Below are 21,063 nucleotides of genomic sequence, written 5' to 3' on the forward strand. Positions count from 1 at the left end.
GGCCCTTCATGCGTTATTACACACACACACACACACACACACACACACACACACACACACACACAACCGTTTTGGTGTGGATGGATCGGGTCCCTGGATGCGTATTGACGTGTAATTATCCAGAGGCCTATGCGCAGCCGACCAATCAGGTGGCGGAGGAGAGGCTGTGCCTGCCGGCCGGCACACACCGGGAACGAAGCCAACCCCCGTGGCGGTGACAGCGCCACAGCGACTGGACCAGGTCCCGACTTCACCACCTCGTCCGTGCAGAGCAAGGTAGACTGTTCTGGTAGCTTTTAGAATAACTTTCATGGGGCTTAAAAAGTTTAACTCCTGATAAAGCTTGGCCGGTGGTGTTTTGTTTTTTTTGTTTTTTTTTGGGGGTGGCTACTCCCGAATTTGATGGTTGAAGTTTTCAATCGGGCTAGCAAACCTTCTTTCCGGCAGCTACTTTCAAAATTAAAGTTATTGTTAGTCATTTGCCTTGGGAAAGGTAACCGGTCTATCGCGGTTGTTTTATTATGAAGGCTGGATTTATGTCGTTCCGGTATTTTGACATAGCTTTTTAACTAACTCGACGTAGCCGCTGTCCCGGCTTTGGTAGGAGGATTTAACTCGATTTTGCGCGCAGTATGGTCGCATAAGCGGGCTATATACCGGGTCCGGCATGCTCTGTTGGTGTGATTTTATTTTTTCAGAGCCACTTAAGCACAGTTTTGCTCATGAAACTCATGAAAAAGTTAAAGCAAATAGTTTTGTCCCGATGGAGGGTGTGGAGTTGAAGTGTGACACGTTACGTCATTCATCCCTCTCCCGTCTGCTGTCTGCGCTGCTCAGAGTGGCCATATCAACAAGTGGCCTAAAGCCATCTCATTCTGAAATAGTCTGATACTTTAACTTCATCCTGCTCCAGTTCCACCACCTTCTTCATCACGGTACTACCTGAACGGATAAATATATTTAGAAATACGTTAATTTGAATAATTGATTTTTCGGGGACCAATTTCGAAAGAAGATCAGATATCGTTTGTGTTTCCCAAAGTGCAAAGTTGACGCTTTCCGAGTGTGAGGGATCTCGCGTATTCCTAAATTTTAGTCATTGTTATTTTTTTAAGGGGCAAGTTGAGAATTTCCACTTGTTTACACTCCAGTGTGTCTGGCGAGACCCCTTATTCTGCTTTCAGGGTGTGTCTCCATGTCGGTCAGAAGCGAGATTTGATACAAAATGCTTGTTGAAATCTAAAGTTTTCGTTTTACTTTTGCCTAAAGTTCGAAAGGGAGCAGCTCTGTATGTTTCAATTCCACTGCAGGGCGCTTTAGTTTGGAAACCGAAAGCATTTTTGTGCAGAGAGATGGAATGTAACAGCATTTTCAAAATAAAAACACAAACAAGAAGAGCTCTTTGCCAAACAGATCGCTGGCATGGATCTGTTTATTTACTGTATTTTTCAAAAGCAGGTTTTTATATACATTTTCTTGATTTGGTCATGGATGTTTATCATGTCTAAAAGAAAAAGCAAATACTCTACTGATACTATGGCTTCTGAATTAAGTTGCAGTTTTAGTCTGCAACAGAGATTTAGATTGATTTGAATACACTGTTTGTTTCTTGAAATCTGATCAACACTTCATGAAAACTTGCCTAACCAGTCCTTCATTGACCTACAGGGTAAACCCAGCCTGTGTGGACATTAGTATGGTTTTGCGTCATTATCAGAGTAAAAGATTTCAGAACTGAAGTGTTTAAAAAGTTGCGTTTTGGGTTTGTTTTTGTTTTTTTTCTTCAGATGGCTGATGCGGAGGTGGCGAAAAAAATGCTGCGGGGCATCCTGCAGTCCAACAAAGGTGGAGTGTCATTGTCACACCTGCAGTCAGAGTATAAGGAGCTGACTGGGGAGCACATACCACATAAGCAGATGGGACACAGCAACCTGGATGCTCTTCTAGCCAGCATGCCATCTTTAGTCCGCATGGAGCGCAGCCGCTCGGGAGAGGTGTGTGCCGATGTGCTTCACATAAGCGGCAATGAATGATATATATTCTTCTGCTTTCTTTCTTTAAACGCGTCATCGGTAGATTGTTACATTGTGTGATGTGCATTACGCCTGCAGGGTTTAACCATGTTTACATTACACTAGAGCACAACTGCATGCTTGTTGCATTCTCTATTTCCAGGTGGTTTATTTTGCCTCAGGGGCCAAGGAGACAGGTCATCTAGCCAAGGTGGTGGCTCGTCAGCGCACATCCAAGAAGACGGGTCGACCTCACCTTGTCAACACCCAGATGAGGGTCAAACCAGCTGCCCCGCTTGTCCTCAATGGTAAAAAAAAAAAAAATTCGGGACCCGAACAGGGATGTCAACATCAGCATATTCATAATGAATGTGTGCTGATCAGTTCATTAGATCATTTGTTAGCAAAAGGAGAGGATTAGGTGCTGCTTATACTCTGCCTAGAGGTGGGCCTCCAGGTGCATTGTGGGATGAAGTCAGAGAACTAGTAACATCAGACGTGGTAACAGGAAAGCTAATCAGAAACATTTTTTTGGAAGAATGAGTCGACATTCTTCCCGATGAGCAGGTCTGAGCTCCAGCTTCCACAAATACTTTGACTGCTCTGCTGCTGATAAAGAAGGTTCAAACAATCCTTAAATCCAAAGGTTACTGTTTTTCTTCTTACAACCGTATGACTCTTTGATAAAGAAACAGAAGCATAGATTTGTTAATAGATTATTAGCTTTCAAGTACATCTTTGTTTATGCATGACCATTTTAGAGAAACTGGCAAATATTTTCATTCAAAGTTCTGCAATGTTTTTCTATTTTGCTGGTGTTATGTTGAAGTTCCGATGCATTTGACCTCCCTGGGCCAACATAGAAAACAGTAACTGGAGTCCGCAGCATGACCCAAATTATTTGGACCATGTGCAGTCAACTCACGATCTCTTTACCTTTGAAATGCGCTCTTCACAGAAAGCGGCGAGGCATCCCCTTGCAGTCACTTGCCATCTTCATACCAATTGTGATGCGTCAAAAAGACAATAATATGGGGATAAAACAGCAATAAGACTGAGTCAGTCTGCTAATGGTCTTTAACTGAACAGAGTCTGCAGTCTGTCTAATAATATTGTCATTAACTGAATTAAATCTCAAATCTGTTGGTATCTACATCAGAAGAGTCAGGGGTGTGCTCACAGTCAGCAGGCTGCAGAAGAATAAATATGTGAATGATATACAGGTGAACTCTTATGTTAGAAATTGCTTGGGACTTTTTGTGGTCCTGAGGATTGAGACTCAGATGGAGCGCAGGCTTTATTCAGAGATAAATGTATACATTTCATACAGAAATAAACTCTGCAGTGCTCAACAGATTTGATAAACCACCTGTGATAAAAAACAAGAGAACGCAAAAATTTAAAAAATGTTAAAAAACTTGTTTTAAAGTAAAAGTTACTGAATTCACTGAACTGAATTTCTGTTTGTATACCCATATTTGAACTGGCACACTGGACTTTTCTGAGAAGTCAGAAGTTAATCAATCATAGCATTCAACCACTAAAACTAATTCTTCAGTTAAGGCGTGCAGGTAAATAACTGCGATAACTTTAGAAAAAAAAAATGTATTTCACTGTTTTTGTGTTGTTGGGGTTTTTTTAAGCTTTTTTGTTAATTAGCAAGTTTGAACATTCATGAATAACTACAGTAATAATTTCTTCTTCTGTATACTTGCAGATGAACCATTAATGAAGCATTAAAAAGTATTTTGGTAATTGCCAGTAAGGCTGATTTAGGGCAATGAAGATACTGTTACTGTGACACATGCGTAAATGTTCTCGATGCTCTGGGTTTTTCGGCAGTGTGTGAAACTGAATCAGAGCTATGCACCAGGGCTGCTGTCACACATCCTGGCTTTACAACTGATGGTCTGATAGAGAAGAGCAGCCACACTGCTGACTGAAAAGGTCAACTCGAACCTGACCATCGTTCATAGTTAGAACTTGCGGTTCATAATGTTGTAAAACACATCACAGAGTGAAAACATTTTTACATATTTATTAACTCTCAAAGTCTGCTGTTGTCAGTAATTCAAAAAGTTTATAGCTCACCAAATGGCACTAAGAGGAATTTAACTCTTACATGTTATACTATTTATATTGCTGCATTCGATTGCAAGTGTCTTAAGAAGAGAACATGAGACTGGAAATGTTGCACATGTTAATTTAACTATAACTCTAAAATGCTTATATTCAGACATTAATGGAACATACTTAATAAGTGCGTTTTGGCAACTTGTAGTCGCGCTTACTGATGGGAAGTAAAAGGAAGAAAGAAACATGAATGTTGTTCTGTGTGTGTGCGCACTGCTGAGAAAGGACAGGGAGATATGTTTTTATTCTGTTCAACTGTAAAAAGTTAAACAAGATGTATCCTTGATCCACTGGCATTTTTCCCTCCCTCTGACTCTCCATCAGGTTCAGTTCAGAGTAAAAATTCCAAGTATTTATTGTTTTGCAGTCACACATGCAGGAGCATGAATATGTGGAGCTCAGCTAGAAAAAGCGATTGAAGACTGAGTAAATTATATCACAAAATTGAACATATGTTTGCAAAACAGCCTAAAGATTGGACGTTGTTGTATTGTTGTAGAATGTACACCCTAATGTTGCAGTTTTCCTCAGAATCAAAGAAAAAACACTTTTCAGAGATAAACTGAGAGCTCGATTTGGTAAGTGAGCCATTTAGTGGAGCCATCTGCTGTGTAAAAGCCCGATGACGGAGCAGTTTTGTAGTACCCAAACTTTCACATTTTCACACAACAAAAAGGAGCTTTTCCAGACTCCTCTAGTGCTACAGTGCAGCAGTGCTGCTGCAGCAGCATAGAAACAGAAGTGGTGTTCAGTGTCTATCTCAGTACTGTGACAATGCAAAATGCAAATGCTTTATGTGCTGCAGCCTTACAGTTTGTAGATGAACAGCTGCCCTGTTTAACTGCCCCTCTGTGGAGACCTGTTCATCCTTTAGGTACTAAGAATATCTCACACACTCAGTTGCACACGAGCATCAGGTGCACCGAGATCTCAGCCCATATACATCCTTACTGCGTGTCCACAAACATTTCTGAACTTTTATTTATCGTTTTACATTCACACACACACACTTGCACTAAAACATTTACAGTGCATACACCTCTGCTAGACTGTGATGCTGCAGGATATTCTGAGAGCCAGAGGAGGAAGTGGGAGGTGGTAGTGCAGGGAGGAGAAAGAGAGAGAGGGAGACAAAGGAGTAGAGGAGAGAGAAAGAGTGGCAGTGAGACGGTTGGAGGAGAAGAAAGATGGAGGGATGGTAAAATGGTAAGGAGACAGGGAAGGAAGGAGTCAACAAAAGGAGAGAGGGAGGGAGGGAGAGGGGGATGTTGAAATCCGAGGCTAACACGGTCTGTAGCAGCTGAGAGTCAGCTGCAAGCGAGGAGACGCTGATTCACAAATCAAGCTCTCTCTTCCCCACGCACATGCACCCTCTCCTTCTCTCCTCCCTGCTTGGGTTATTGATATTCAGGCAGAGACAGACCAGGGACTGTGTGTCCATGCCGGTGAGGTGATGCAGCGTCTGCTCTTAGTGTTGGTGTGTATGTTTGTGGGTGTTTGTCCTTGACTGTATCTGCATGTGGATTTATGCTTATGCCTGCTGAGTTTCTCTAATGTGTGTGTGTGTGTGTTTGTGTGTATAGTTCAGTGATTTATTAACTGGCTGATTTATTAATTGACTGAGTGCCAGTGGCCAATAGGATGTCCACAGAATAGATTTAGATGCGGGAATTGCCTGCTGATGACTTTTGAAGTCACTGGCTGATGAAGGAGCTCTTTTCTCTCAATAGAAATTGTGGAGATTCAGTGAGAACAGAGTGAATAAGAAAGCAGGAGAAAGTTCTGGATCTCACAGAGAAGCAAAGAGATTGAGAAGAAAGAGTGGAGATAAAAGAAGAGTCAGTGTGAGGAAGAAATGAAAAGGACAGCGTGTGGGAGTGTAAATGACTAAGGGTTATGCACAAGGAGGTATACTGGTGAGGTCATCGCGCAGAAATGTGATGTCAGGACAAATGTGAATGGTGTAACTCTGACTTTCCATCTTTCTGCTGGATAAACAGGGACTGTAATGGATTACAATTACTGGATTTATACTCACATCATACTAATCCTGATGTTTTTTGTTATATGTACCTCCGGTCTTAAACTAAACATATACGCCATACAGTTGAACTTGTGTTTCACCTTAGCTGTGCCAGTTGAAAGAGTTTGGGGAATAAACTTTGTTTTCCATTATCGCTTCAAGCTAAATGAGGCATCTGTTCAATAACCGGTGCACTACAGCCATGTGTCGGTTATCTTAACTGAACATAAAGACTGGAAGCAAGTGGAAACACCTAGACTTGCTCCTTTTAGATATTAAAAGTACATCAGCTCTGCAGGCCTGAAGCTAAAAATCTCTGTTAGATCTTTCTTGCTTTTTTTTTTTATATACAAAAACATTAATATGACGTTTGAATACTATAGCAGCAATTTCATTACTATCTTCTTGATTTTTGTACTAATCTTAAGCCAACCCTCATAGCAGTGACATGTGTTATATATATTTTCATCCTAATCTGAACAAGCTTCACCTTGCCCGCCCTTTTATTACACAAACTGTATGAAAATTTAAACAGAGAAGCTGAAAGCCTTGATTATACTTTCCATGTCACAGAGTCTGCTGCGGTTCTTTTAGGCCTGGGTGACATAAATGCCTGTTTTTTGTGACCACGTGGACTTAGTGGTTCTCAGACAATTTACAGTAGAACGCAACAACTGCAAGGATTTCAGGCACACTGTCCATGTCCTAGAATCAGGTTTCGCGTAGTTAGATTGTGTGTGTGTGTCTGTGTGTGTTTGTGTTCTTGCACTTGTATTCACTTCAAGTCCATAACTTTATTTTTTTTCTCGTTTGCTTTCTCTCTCTCCACAGCCAAACCTCAAAACTCTCTGAGGCAACCGAACCACCGTGGGCGAGGTGGGGGTAGAGGAGGAGGCCCTGGCCGTGGGGCTGGACATGGTGACTTCAGACAGGCAAGAGACTTAAGGGATGGCCCATCAGAGGGCAAGACTGGGGGGCATCCGAACAAGATGTCCAGTCAGAACACATCCAACAGGAAAGGAAACCAACCTCCAGACAAGTGAGTAAAGGAATTTGGATTTGGATGAGAGTGAGTAGATCCAGAGGGAGGGCTGAGAAGAGCGGTGTCTCACTTTTCAGATCAGATTGTCAGTTAAGTTTATTTATTTGATTAGATGATATAAAATGCCCTCAATAGCAAAATCCAGTCTTTGGAACTGGACAAAAGAGTGAAAAATTCTTTAGGGTTTTACTATGAAAAGATCTAGTTAGGCTCACATCCTTCAACCCCACCTCCACATATTTGTGGGGATTTGTTTGTACACTTACATGTATCAGTCATCAACCAGACTTCCACAGTCCTTTGGAAGCCCATGTAGAGTAATGAGCCACAGGCAGCTGTGCTCAGAAAATTCAGATCTCATGCCAGAAAAGTTTCAGTCATGGAAGATATAAAAGAGCTAATTTTGTTGTGGTCTTTATTTGCTTTTATAAAGTTATAGGCAATGTAAAAAAATCATTGCTACCCTCTCTTTCTGCCTTCTCTCCACCTGTGTGAGCTGAGCTGAATCAAAATAGTCTGCTCGTAAATGGATTTCTGGTTGAACTCTGCTTGGTTTCTGGATGATAACCATCTCCCTGCTGCTGCTGCTGCTGCTTATTCAGCACTGGGATGATGATGCGCTCTCTACATTATTCTGGTTCTCTCTCTGTATTCTGTCTCACTTCATTCTTTCTATCTTTGTTCTTCCTTCTTTTTGCTTCTTTTTTATAAATGTATCTAACATTGTTCCATTTGTACTCATGCTGCTGCTGTCATTTGCTACATCTCTAATTTAGTTAACTACCACATTGTTTTTTGTTGAGGAAGCTAATCATGCTAAATACCATCTTTTTGCAGTGCTTAAACAATGAATCAAAAATGACTTCTGCTCAATGACTGTTTCTCCCACTTCCATCCACCCACTATTTAGTTCACCGTCCTGTGAAAACAACTGACATCAGTTCTATATCTGTATCACTGAAGGTGCTCAGTGTGCTGCTGGCCCTCTGTAGCACAATGGGGCAACAGGGTGGGACGCCTGGTGTATTGGCAGGGGACACGAGCCCGGTGCAGGGGGAGCATGAGCCCGTTTTAATCCCTGTTCTATTCTGTGGTAGATTAACTCTTCTAAACCGGCACAGAGTGAATCAGCACATCTCTCTGTATCCCTCTAGATGTTCCACCGTGCAAGCCAGAGTCATCATCATTTATTTGTGTGTGTGTGTGTGTGTGTGTGTATGTAGTGTGTGCTGTAGCACTATGGGCTGCCTGGATGTGCAAGCTGTAAATTCAGTAAAAAGACAGGCGCAGTACAACACTGAATTACATTTAAACATCATTTATATGTCATTTGATGAAAAACCAGTGAAGTAAGGAAAACGTTACTTAAGTTGAAGACGGTTCATTAGATTACTGTAGGTACAATAAAAGCTCATAACTTTAGAAAATGACTATATTTGTCTCAAATTAAAAACTACTCTTCTTCATTCTTGCCAGCGTACTGAGGCAGGCAAACACTTGGACACCTTTATATCTGCACACTGCACGATTGAACCTGTTGTACTGCTTTCAGTCATTTTATCGCCCAGCCAATAAAAAAACACTGGACATTGCGATTGATGGAGACCTCCACATTAATGTTGCTACATAGAAATAACATCTGTAGTTATTCAGGGCGCCTCAATAAAAAGCCTGAATTTACTTTTAATTGTTTATTCCTTCAGTGTGTTTTCACCACCTCCACAGGCCTCAAAAAATAAAGAAAGAGGTCAGTGTAGTGCACATTTCCTGTTATTGTGTTTTGTAATATACAGAGTTTATGTGTAGGTAAGACATTCTAATGTCCTTACAGCCATTTGGGGCTCTGAAGTGAATGGTGCTGTTGCTCTGTTTATTGACTGCATGATTACATTAACACGTACCTGAGTGAGGCAAGAGTTTTGACTGATTGGAGAAATGTTTAAACAAAGCTGTGTGATTTGAGTTGACCCTCAGACATGATAAGGATGAGGGGCAGACGAAATTGATGGAAGATCAGTGAAGATTTCAGCAGAATAAAGAGATGGATATTCTACTCAGTGTACAGATAGAGGTACTCAGCAAATCACTGCATTGGGAAACTAGTGCAATGCAGTTCCTGCTGTGCAGTATCTCAGGATTAACAGGTCATCATTCTGAGAACAGATCAAAATTTGCTTTTGAACTTTATCAAGCTATCTGTTTGGACTTTGAAATGTTACCTGAGTTATTTTGAAGCTCTGATTGTGCTTTGCCTCAAATAAGATAGAAGACCTTCCAGCTCCAAATCAAATGTAATGTTTTTTTAAAGGATGCCCCAAGAGTCAGACGTTCTAAACAAAGAAGGAAGAAACAGGTAGACAGCCTGTCATCAGTATTTTCTTTTTCTTTGCTTTTAGAACTTACAAAAAACTAATTATCCTTCTTGTTTGTTCTCTTGTGTTCAGGAGGATGACCCTACCATCACGGTTTCAGAAAGAGGTGCACGCTCACCTTTCCAGAAATTCCCAGCAGACCGCTAGTAAGTAGGACAGGCTCCTTTTCAGCACGCTAAAAATACATGTTGTTTATCGTTCTGTCCTCCAAATCAGCAGAAGACAATTCATTTCTGATTATTAGGGATTTTGTTTTTTAATATTGTTCTTGCTTTTATTTTGGATTTCCTTTGAGTCAGCACACAAAAATAGAAGTAATGGGACTTTTGTCACTCTCCTGTTTTGTTTCCTCTTTTGTTTCTATTTCACTTTTAGAGATGAAGTCACGTCATTCAATCTAATAGTTTAGGTCCAAGGAAGTAGTTACTTTAGAAGCAGTAGTGGCCTTTATACATGTGTCTGATCTTTTTTTTCCTTCTTGTCTGTTTTTCTCTATTTATCTTCCAGCACCCTCAAACTTAAATGAGAGCTTTGGTTCTGGGAAAGGAAAGCCCTACAACCCCCAGCTGGTCCAAGGTCACATCAGAGAGATCTTGGCGAAGTACAGTAATGGCTTCTGGGTGTCCAAACTGCCTCAGATGTACAGAGAGCTTTACAAACAAGACCTGCCCACAGAGGCCATTAAAGACCTGGAGACCTGGACGCACATTTGCATAGTATGTGTCGCTTATGATGCTGTATTTATTATTCGTGCTTTGGTAGCTTAATAAGGGTTTCTGTTTCCAAGCAAAGAGAAAGATAATTCTAAAACATCACTGTAGTGCAATGCAAAATGCTTTTGTAATAGGGCTGCTCCGTTTGTTCTTCCAGGTAGAGAAAACCTGCAGCAGCAACCCATCAGAGCGGCTTCTCTACCCTGCCAAGGAACAGAGAAACACTTCCTCCTCCTCTTCGCCCATCCTCACCCACCCAAACTCTGCTACAACCACAAACGTGCCCGCAGACAAACCTTTCCAATCCTCTGTCCAACAGAGACCCCCCAGCATTCGTCCGACTCGCTCTGGCTCTCGGTCTTCTCAGTCTCCACCTTCATCCTCCTCTTCACCCAGCCCTCCCTCGTCCCCTGCAACCCTCAGCCCTGACCTGAAGCAGAAGCTGGAGGAACTGTTAGTGAAGTACTCCAGTGGCCTGTGGGCCCATGCGCTGCCCAAGCTCTTCCAGGACACCTACAAAGTCAGTAATACTTCAGTATACTTTCATGTACATGCCAGGTGAACCTGATAATATTATTATATCTTATGTGTCTTTAAGACCAAACTGCCAGGACATGTTCTGGTCAACCTCGATCTCCTCTCTGACATCTGCACCATCGACTACCCGATGCCTGACAACCCCAAGAGGGCCATCCTGTACAGGCGAAGCAGTACTGGAGTTGGAGGAGGAGAGGACGAGAACTGCAACAGGAGGAACTCTTCAGCCAGTGAGGAGGAGCTGAGGGTGAGGAAGGAGCTGGGGAGGAGGCTCAGTAACCAGGCAGTGCCTCCACTACAGATCCCCAAAGAGGAGTACCCCTCTGTGCTGGTGGTGGAGGCGACCAACACGAACGGGGTTTTACTCAGGTAAGACAGAAGTTGTGCGATTGCGTCGTAACAAGGCAGAGAGCATAAATCCCTGACTGTCTCTCCTCCGCTGCAGGTACATCGGTGAGGGTTACTCCCAGGCTCAGGAGTCCATGGAAGATGAAATGAGAGAGTTTTATGGTTTGGACCAAAGCAGCCCAACACCTGTATCATCCCTATCCTCGGGCCAGCTTGTTGCAGTCAGGGCGGAGGAAGAGGAGGAGATTCTGAGGGCACAAGTCTGTGAGGTCATGACTGACAAGGTCAAGGTGAGGGGTCAAACACAGGAAATGACCTGAAGGATTAATTTGAGCAAGTATGTTCTCACTCTGATCTTTTCTTTTTTGACTCTATAGGTGTATTATGTGGATCATGGCTTCTCAGAGGTGATCAGCAAGAACAAAGTGTTTGAGCTGCATGAGAAGTTCTTTAAACTGCCTTTCCAGGCAACCAAGTGTAAACTGGCAGGTGGGTGTGTTCATTATTTAATCATAAAAACACAAGTAAGTTGGAAGAAAATTGAGCATTATTTAGAAAAATTCTTTCCCACTCCTGTCAAACTTTCCTTTTCCTTTCCTAGTTGGTTCATATGCACAAAAGACTGAGATTTTATTCCCGGTATTTTAAGTAAAGTTGCCCCCACACACAGCGAAAAGCTGTGGAGATTAGTCCAAAAATAACTTTCCTCTTTATACGTCATTTTGCACATAACTGTTCGAGTTGTGTAAGTAGATGTCAGTAATGCAGCCAATAAACAGTCAACCAGTCAGAAATGTTCAGTCAGAGTTGTGAGCAGGAACATTTAGAGGTAAATTAAGGTATCCTGAACAGATCTGATCGTTCTATGGAAAAGAGCTTCTCCAAAGCTTTCTAGTACCTGAGAATATATATTTTTTGTGTCTTTGCGTGTGCCTAGGCCTTGAGCCATTCTGTCAGGACCCGGCGGTGCTGAAGAAGTTTGAGACGATGGCGAGTGGAAAGATTCTCTTGGCCGAGATCCTAGAGAGAGGGCAGACCCCTCTGGTTGTCCTGTACGACACGTCGCAGGATGATGACATAAACATCAATGCTGCCTGCATGAAAGCTCTGCACGACAAGTCGCTAGCAAGTCCGTTACAGGTACCGAAGAGATTGTGCGTGCATACATGTGGGTATGCATGTGGTTTTGTAACACAGGAAAATTGTATTTGTGGCTCTCCTCAGGTGAACAGCGCTTATATGAATGTGACCATCAGTAGCGTTTGTTCAGATGGGACTATCTACTGTCAGCTTCCCTCCAGAGGTCTTGCCAAAATGAATGAGACACTGGAGAAAATAGAGACGTACTTCCACTCACAGGTAAATGCCTGCTTCGTGTGCTGTCTCAGAGCTTTTTTGGAACTGTAATACTTTTATCAGTATGCAGATTGATTATAATCTTGTAGCCTTGATATGTTATATCTACTTATCGTAGTGTAAGAGAAAAGCTAAAATAGCTAACATGACTGATATCTTGTCATTTTTAATTGATATGCAAATATTACAGCTGAGCATATGCAGAAGAACAGACGGCGTGTTGTAGAAAATGCAAAAATATTATTTAGTTTAAATTACATTTATTTCAAGTATATTATATAATAGTATCTATTACACACTGTAGCTGTTTATGTTACTATTTTCAGTATAATGTGTCTCTTTGTGGTCAACTCATGCACTGTTAAATGGCTACACTTGAACGCTACTCTGAAAACAACAGTTGACAAAACAACTCAACCGAACATTGTGTAGTCGTAGTTGCTTTTGTCCAGCAGTAGGCCCAGGTGAAACAGAATTAGTCGGTTTTCTGCAGATCTGTTTCCGGGACACCTCCAAGATTTCATGGCTATGTTTGAGTAGATTACCTTCAGAAAACTTCATGATAATTTCAGGCTCTGAGGACTTGAATGAGACTTGTTCCAAATGAGATTTTCATTTTCTAGCTCACACTTCTCTTTCTGTGGCTTTACATTTTATCATTTCTTAGAGCTTATGTAAAAATGCATGTATTGTCATTAAATAACGGATCACATTGGGTCATACATACATGCGTCCTGTGTACAAACTGGAAAATAAAAAATATATATATAATCCAACCTTTTATCTGTTCTTCTAATTCTCTTTGAATTAGTAGATCGGAGCTCGTCAACCTCATCTTAAAAAGACTTTTGTGAATGTAACAATGCCATGTGTTTTCTCTCAGGCAGTGTTGTGGACAGATTAAGATTAGGTTGCTAATCTGGAGTTAAGACATGGCCAAGCCACTTAATCTGTTAGCAGCACAGTGCAGCGGATGCTTTTGTAGTTCAGCGGCCTTTAAAGCATGTAGCGTCATTTTTACGTCAGCGTTTGGGTAAACAGAGTAGAGCTGCCAGTGTGTTGTGTTAAGACGGAAGATTTATTGGATCAGATGAGTTTAGGTCAAAAATACACAGAATGAAACATTAAACATAAGGAAACATTTTAGATCAAAGTCACATTGTAACAGTGTAGTCAAATGTAACAATTATGTTTTTTTGTTTTTTATTAAAGATTTTAATTCCATTAATTTTATTCCAGGTAACATCAGAGTTCCTGGTCTCCCGACCTTTTTGTGGGAAAAGATGTTTGGCTCGCTACAAAGGAAAATGGTCCCGTGTCGAGGTAACTGTTTCCTGCAATAAACAATGTGAATTATTAAACAAGTTCAAGTAAGGAACAAAATGACTGTTGCACAATAGAGGACCATTTATTTCCTTTTGTTAACCTTTGATAAGCAGTCACTACCTCAGTTAATCCTTGTGTTGCAATCAATACCAAGTATAGTTATCTGTTTATCTATAACTTTTCTCTGAGGCAGTTTAAAAACGTGACGCTTTCTTGTCTCTTTAGATCACCAACCTTCATGGCAGCAGAGTGTTGGACATCCTGTTCATTGATGTGGGTGTGCAGGCTTCTGTCGAGGTGTTTGAGCTGAGGGAGATTCCTCCCCCATTCCTCCGTGACCTTATGGCTATCCCACCACAGGTCAGGGTCTATGTCTTTAATGTGCAGACAGTGAACAAGTAATAAGATCATATACGTCATTTATACAGTTAGGATTTAGACGGTATCTGTAGAAATGTGGGCATATTGTTAGATAAGCTGATGCATGCAACCTGTGTTCAGGCTGTGAAGTGCTGTCTAGCAGACCTAGCTGTCAGTGTTGGATCCTGGACACCAGATGCTGTGCAGTGGCTTCGAGACAAAGTGTTGAACACCACTGACTGTAGTATGAAGGTAAAAGGCTTTGTCCCTTTTATAAATGTATTTTTTGGCCTTTTGATCTGAAGAGGTGGAGATGATGATAAAAAATGGATTTACAAACATTCACACTATCCTTTTTTTTACATATGGCAATATATTTATTTAGAAGCTCAAAACAACTGTGAAAAGTATTCTAATATATTCTATTCTAAAACATTATACTAAAAAGAAACTAAACCCAGACTTAAATGTGTTAAATGAGCTTTCTGTGCTTTTTTCTTTGTGTTTTTCTCCTTTGTGTCCTTCCACACTCACCAAGGTTGCCAAAGTGGATGAAAAGAAGCGCTGCATTCACGTCCATTTATTCACAGACAAGAACTTCCATGACCCGGACCGCAGCCTCAACCGTCAGATGGCCCAGTCTGAGCTGTTAAAGCAGCAACCAGACGTCTTCCTGACCAGCCACAGGTGCTCGATGATGGTTTTTCACCTGTTAACTCTGTGCCCTCTAGCTAATGTCTATTTTTTCTTCTTTCTCAGTTGTAATTCATTTAAACTGAATTTCTAGTTTTATGACTTTCTCAGCTCTGCCAGGATTTCCACACCTACTTCATCCACCAAGACCTCCAGTGCCAGTAACTCCACCAATGGCAGCCCAACATCAGCTAATGTCCCAGTCAAGCCTTACCTCAGGAGGGCTCTGTCGGGACCCAAAGGCAGTGGAAGCGGTGGAAACACCACCACCACCCCCAGCAGCCCGACAGAAACACCATCATCCCCCACATCCTCTCTCCAGCTGCCAACACCATTAGAGCTGCCCACTATAGGTACCAAAGAAGAGTATATTGTCTAAAGAAAACACTGTTGTTATTTGTCTTTTTTAAACACCTACCATACAGTATATACTGCATTTGAATGCTCTAATCCTCACTGTTTTTTCAGGAAACAACATGGATGTATACGTATCATTGGCGTGCCACCCTGGCCACTTTGTGCTACAGCCATGGGGAGACATGTACAGACTGGTAGTGCTGATGGGAGAGATGATTCTCTACTACAATAAAACAGAGGAGAAATCACTAAACATAGAGAAGAATCAGATTTATGCTGCTAAAGTTGAAAACAGGTGAGTTTACAACTACAAATCTCACAACGTATGCTGTTAGGAACTTGAATTGTAAGTGCGTGTGCTTTCTCTTCATCGATTCTTCAGCTGGCATCGTGTGCTGGTGAAGGGAGTTCTGAACAGTGGCTTGGTGTCTGTTTATGAGTTGGACTATGGTAAGCACGAGCTGGTCAGCTGCACACAGCTCAGACCTCTGATCAAAGAGTTCAGGCAGCTGCCGTTTCAGGGAATCACTGCTCAGCTGGCTGGTGAGTACACGTCAAATGACACTCAGTCAACTGGGCTATACAATTACATCAATCTGCAAGACCTCCGTTTGATTTATTACTTATTATTTATACCTATTTATTTATGCCTGGTTCTCATTTGTTTTGACCCGCAGGAGTGAAGCAAAGGCAGTGGTCCGAGGAGGCCTCCATTGTTTTCCGGCACCACGTGGAGAAGAAGCCTATGGTGGCCCAGCTGGAGGCCGTACAGGAAGCCACTAACCCATGGGAGAGGAAGCTGACTGTCTTCCTAGTTGACACTTCCCAGGAAGAAAAGGACACCTGGGTGCATGACATCATGGCTGAGTTTGCAGATGAGCTGACCAACGAGCTGTAAACAATAGAGGACCACTGAGAAGTCTTACTAGTCAGATCCTGTTGATCAAAGAAGGCGCAGTGTGTCGTGGATAGAAAAAATAGAAGAAGCTTATCTGTCTCTATCTATATACCTAAAGAGATGAACAGAGTTTGAGAAGTAAGCGCAGAAGGGACACTGAGATGTTTGGCAGCATGTAGAGGAACGAAGACGACATGAAGAAATGAAGGCACCGTAGCTGCTGTAGTGTTAAAGGCTGTACACAGAAGGATGCTGTGATGTGATGTGATTTGAGTTACTGCAGTGTGACCAATGGACAGCATGCCCATTCATGATGACTAAGTACATAATTGATACAAACAGATCTACAGTACAAAAATAAACTGTTAATTAAATCAATATAACCTCGCAAAGCAGTCAGAATGGTACAGCATGCATTCAAAATATTCGGTATGGGCTTTAATCCAAAGCATCCTAAAGTACCATGACCGGTTTTAGTGCGTGTCATCCTGGGAAAGCCAGAACACCCTCAATCCTGCCAATGTGAGCACCACACAAAGTGTGTAAAACTGAACCGAGCAAGTTCTCTCACGCAAGGAAGAAGTACAGTATATGCACCTGTTTACTAAATCTGCTTTTGGGATGGTGCTTCTCATTGTCACAAAGTGTACAAAAAGTGGAGCAAACATTCCAGTGAAAGTAGGAGAAATGGATGGGAGGTCGTACGAGGGAGAGCAGGAGCTTTTATTTTGAAATTACTTCATGTGCAAAATATAAGTAACTGGTATTCAGTGGAAAGTATCAAATTAATGATGAGCATTTTTTATTTGTCTGCTGAACTTATTGGTGAAATACAACACAGAATTTATTGTGGTTTGAAGATGAGTTTTAGATGGATGTGTAAAACTTGGGTGTAGGTTTGGGATTTACCGTTTTATTAAAAAATGAAGGCTAAATAATGCATCAAAGCTACATTGTGACCAGCTGTAAACAAGATAAATGTGTATTTTTAGAATCTCAAAAGTCTAACATACGAGAGAAAATGCATGACAAACTCCTGATTATAACTCCTGTGATGTCAGTGCCTCGTCCATCTCTGTGCTTTTTCGGGAATTTGATATTTCTGGCTCATGTTTCCGTTTCTCGCCTGGCATTGAGACGTAAATCTCAGCAGATTACTCGTGCTGCATGTTACAGATTCCCTGAGCTGCGTGCACATACGGTTTAGTTTGACGTTATAGTAAGAACAATAATTACGATATTAAAACGCAGATTAAGTTTAATGTAGTGATATATTTATAGAGTTTTAAATGGAGGATAAGTTGGGCTTATGATTGGGTTCGGTACCACTGCTAAATGTCGGCCTGATGTGGGATTTGATTCTGAAATGTGAAACTTTTCTTTCTGATGATTTGGATGTGCAATTCTAATTCTGACAGTAGCTGACCTGATATTATCTTATTTATATTTAACTTATATTCTCTGGATAATAATGATAATAATAATATCATTCCTATTTTGTTTAACAATGACCTGGAAACAATAAAACAGATGTTTTTGGAATGAAGTCTGCTGTGATGTGACGCTCGTTGTGATGTGTCATGACGTTTCAGTGACAGGCATGAGTGAGTTTGATTTCTTTATTAAAATAGCAAAACACTGCAGTCTTATTTACATGATATATCACAACAAAATGTTCATGAATCTACAAAATGATAACACTCGGCATATTCTGCATTTGATGACATGTGGGAGTCATGCAGGACTTCATCATATGCAGCATTATTGCAAGGCTAGGCCACACTTTATGTAGTAAAAGTCTTTAGCTAGGTTACAAACACAGTGAGCCTAACTGTGAATACAGCTGTGGAACAAAGCAGTCTGTCCATGGTTGGTCGGTCTGTCGAACGATTAGCGAATAGAGAGCATCATCACAAACTCTGAGTAAGAGGAGAAAGAAGAGAAAACAGAAAATTGAGTCAGTGTGTGGCTATCTGACAGAAGAGCAGGGGTTTGTTGGTGTAATGTTGGATGAAAAGTTTAAAAAATGTAAAAACACACACACTTCTAATAAATCAGTTAATGGCCCAAACACGCTGATGTCTTCTCACCTTCAAAATCAATGCTCCCATCTGCATTAATATCCAGCTCCTTTAAGATCTCCTCTAGTTCTCCTTTCTTCAGCTTCTCCCCCAGCAGGGTCTTCAGCGCTTCCTTCAACTCCTCCTGGTTGATTATTCCATCTCCGTCTACATCAAACTGAAAAACAAACTATTTGAAATGACGTGCGTATCCGATGATACTGTGTGCACACATTTATTTGGGATTTCTGTCCACTCGCTCTAATTCGATCACTGCAGTAATTGAGTGATCGTTAGCTGACAGACCTGCACGAAGGCCGACTGGAGCTCCTTTAGTCCCAGCATGTCCGCCGTCTCGCCCATCATCCTCGGTCCCATCAGTTCAATGAAGTCATCAAAGTCCATTAACCCGCCCACTGTGAAGAAGAAAGAGGCTCTTACCAAGGCCAAAACATGGCCTAATATGGAGTTGTTGTTTTTTTACTTGACTGTTTAATAAAGATTTGAAATTGACTGATCGATTTCATTAAACACGTTCTCAGTGGACTCACTTCTCATCTTTATCTGTTGCACTATTTCCAGCAGCTCCATTTCAGTGGGCATGTATCCCATAGTCCTCATGCACTCAGCCACGTCCTTGTAGTTCAAGTAGCCATCTTGGTCATAGTCAAACTCCTTAAAGGCCTCGTGCAGCTCTGTGAGAAATATCATAGGGGTTGCAAAGAGAACATGAAAGTTACTGATAACATTTAGGACCCAGATTCACACAATTTAAGGAAAACTTGGAAAAATAGTTACAGTATGTAAAATGAAAAGGTCTGGTCTTTCCACGGGAACATTTCTCCCTATTTTTGAACATACAGCTAAGATGAAAGAGGAAAACCTTTTCATTTATTCATGCTTTCCAAATGTTTTGCCTCATTTAGTCTTCAATAGATTTATGAAGATGGAAAGAAACAAACAGTAAATGAAATCAAAAACAGAAAAAACAAACCAAAATATTAAAACACTAAACAAAAGCTGGGTTTAGGCAGTCATTTTAACATTAACAGTTCCTTTATACTCTGTAATAATTCACCACTGACAACACAAAACAGGATTTTTGGGCGATCACCTCTGAGGCCCATATTGACACCTCAGTGTAACAAATGTAATGCTGATGTAGGTGTGAGTGAGACTCACCGTCTAATTCAGCCTGAGCCAGTTCTCTGTCCTGCACACACACACGAATCAGACATGTCACAGCAGCAAAAACAAAGTCAGATACTCCACAATAGAATAAAATCGACACCATTTCATTTTTTTTTAAATGAGTGTGATGCTCATGACATCAAAGATTGCTAACTTGTGTGTAATTTTCATTTATAAACATATCAAAAAACAAAAGGTCTCGTTCTGACAGAGCTCTTCTTTCGGATCATCCTAATGAATTGTGACGCTAAGCTTGTGCTAATGGGCGACTAACACGACAGACACACCAGGCTTAGTGGAAAAAAGCTCCAGAAAGATCAGGAGCACACCTGTAAGTACACCATCTCACCTCCGCCCCGCTCCTGACATTGTAACATGTGACACCTGTGACTGTTGTCATGGCGTTTAAATCGATAATTATATATTTTTTAAACAACTGTGTGTGGAGAAAAACTCGATACTGGGATACAAAATTGAGCTAAAACTGTGATTGAATATGTGAAGGTCAAAGGTCACAGCTGTTCAGCACATTTGAATGAGTGAAAGTACTTACCGCCCCAAAAATACTGTTGAGCACGGAGATGTAGACTTTGTTCTTACTCTCAGAGACTTTCTTGGACTTCTTCAAAGACTTCTTGGGCGTTTCGGAGACTGAGCCTGATGGGGACTCCTGTCCCTTGGGAGATTTAGTGCCGCCTTCTTTTCTAAAACATGTAAAGTCACAATTCTTCCTCACATTTGACACCAGAGAACAATACCTCTGCTATGAAAATCATCTTACAAATAAACATATTTATTGCTTGAGAAATTCTAACATGTTTTCCTGAGGTAATAAATGAAGTTGCCACGGCCACACATCAGAGTCGTGGAAATCGTGCACACATTTAGACAAATTTATTCTATTTTGAGGAAGATACACAAAGACGATCTCAAGTTACCCATCTGCTGAGGCTGAGTCAGCAGAAGTTGTGGAAGGGGTCCGCTCTCCTGCTTTGGACATGCTGTGGATAAACAGACACACATGCCACAATAAGTGCACTCTGTACTCCAATTAAACATATTAGTGAATATATATACGTGCGTGTTTGGACATGTGAAAATGAACAGTTTTAGGAATGCTTAAAGATAAAAAGAAACAGTGTTTTCTATCACTGTTAGTCCTTGATCTTCATTTTCCCACTGCACATCGCTTACCTTATCTCTGTGTCCACTCAGTATGAACAATAAAAGATCGACCGCACAGCCCGTGTCCTCCTTTTAGCGGTGTTCCACTTGTGTTGTGAATGGCTTCACGGTATACTCTGCTCTATCTGCTCTCGACCTCCCGCCGTCAGAGAGGCTTAACAGGTAATCACCTGGCTGAACATGCAGCCAGCAATCAGAGAGCAAAACGTGGAGCAGCACTGTGACTGTGGCTGCTGTGACTGTGAATGTGAGCAAGTGTAACTGGGCACAAGTAGAAATGAAATACCTGGGATACGCTGACCATGGACAAATAGCTGAAAAGATAAAAGCTATACCAACAATCCCAGAACAAAGAAGCACGTTTATCATTAAAACAGATTAGTAATTCATTTGGTTTATCTCAGCATAACAAGGACTTTCATTTGAATTCCAAAAACAAATTCCCAATGTTAACTGC

At 41.3% G+C, this 21,063-nt stretch overlaps 2 protein-coding genes across 4 annotated transcripts; one reads left to right on the forward strand and one right to left on the reverse strand.

Moving 5' to 3' along the window:
* The first annotated feature begins 37 nt into the window (after positions 1-37).
* tdrd7b (tudor domain containing 7 b) lies at positions 38-17,702 on the forward strand. 3 transcript variants are annotated; one of them, XM_063470195.1, is made up of 21 exons: positions 38-276; positions 1,788-1,994; positions 2,176-2,320; positions 7,000-7,207; positions 9,519-9,563; positions 9,655-9,728; positions 10,090-10,298; positions 10,453-10,815; positions 10,894-11,201; positions 11,278-11,470; positions 11,558-11,669; positions 12,118-12,320; positions 12,405-12,539; positions 13,776-13,859; positions 14,088-14,222; positions 14,364-14,474; positions 14,761-14,909; positions 15,027-15,268; positions 15,384-15,567; positions 15,655-15,815; positions 15,950-17,701. In XM_063470195.1, the coding sequence occupies exons 1-21, from the start codon at positions 130-132 to the stop codon at positions 16,168-16,170; spliced, it is 3,636 nt and encodes a 1,211-aa protein (XP_063326265.1). In that variant the 5' UTR covers positions 38-129; the 3' UTR covers positions 16,171-17,701. The 3 variants fall into 3 exon arrangements, with proteins under 3 accessions (XP_063326265.1, XP_063326266.1, XP_063326267.1); XM_063470197.1 differs by lacking the exon at positions 38-276 and adding an exon at positions 835-935 and having other exon boundaries at positions 15,950-17,702; XM_063470196.1 differs by lacking the exon at positions 9,519-9,563.
* Positions 17,703-17,775: 73 nt separating this feature from the next.
* si:cabz01076231.1 (calcium-binding protein 2) lies at positions 17,776-20,745 on the reverse strand. The gene is made up of 8 exons (XM_063470199.1): positions 20,616-20,745; positions 20,360-20,422; positions 19,975-20,125; positions 19,413-19,443; positions 18,782-18,925; positions 18,537-18,646; positions 18,261-18,408; positions 17,776-18,089 (listed from the first exon to the last, which is right to left on the reverse strand). The coding sequence occupies exons 2-8, from the start codon at positions 20,419-20,421 to the stop codon at positions 18,061-18,063; spliced, it is 675 nt and encodes a 224-aa protein (XP_063326269.1). The 5' UTR covers position 20,422; positions 20,616-20,745; the 3' UTR covers positions 17,776-18,060.
* Between the last annotated feature and the right edge of the window lie 318 nt (positions 20,746-21,063).

This window comes from Pelmatolapia mariae, linkage group LG3_W (genome assembly GCF_036321145.2).
Source record: "Pelmatolapia mariae isolate MD_Pm_ZW linkage group LG3_W, Pm_UMD_F_2, whole genome shotgun sequence".
Lineage (NCBI taxonomy): Eukaryota > Metazoa > Chordata > Actinopteri > Cichliformes > Cichlidae > Pelmatolapia > Pelmatolapia mariae.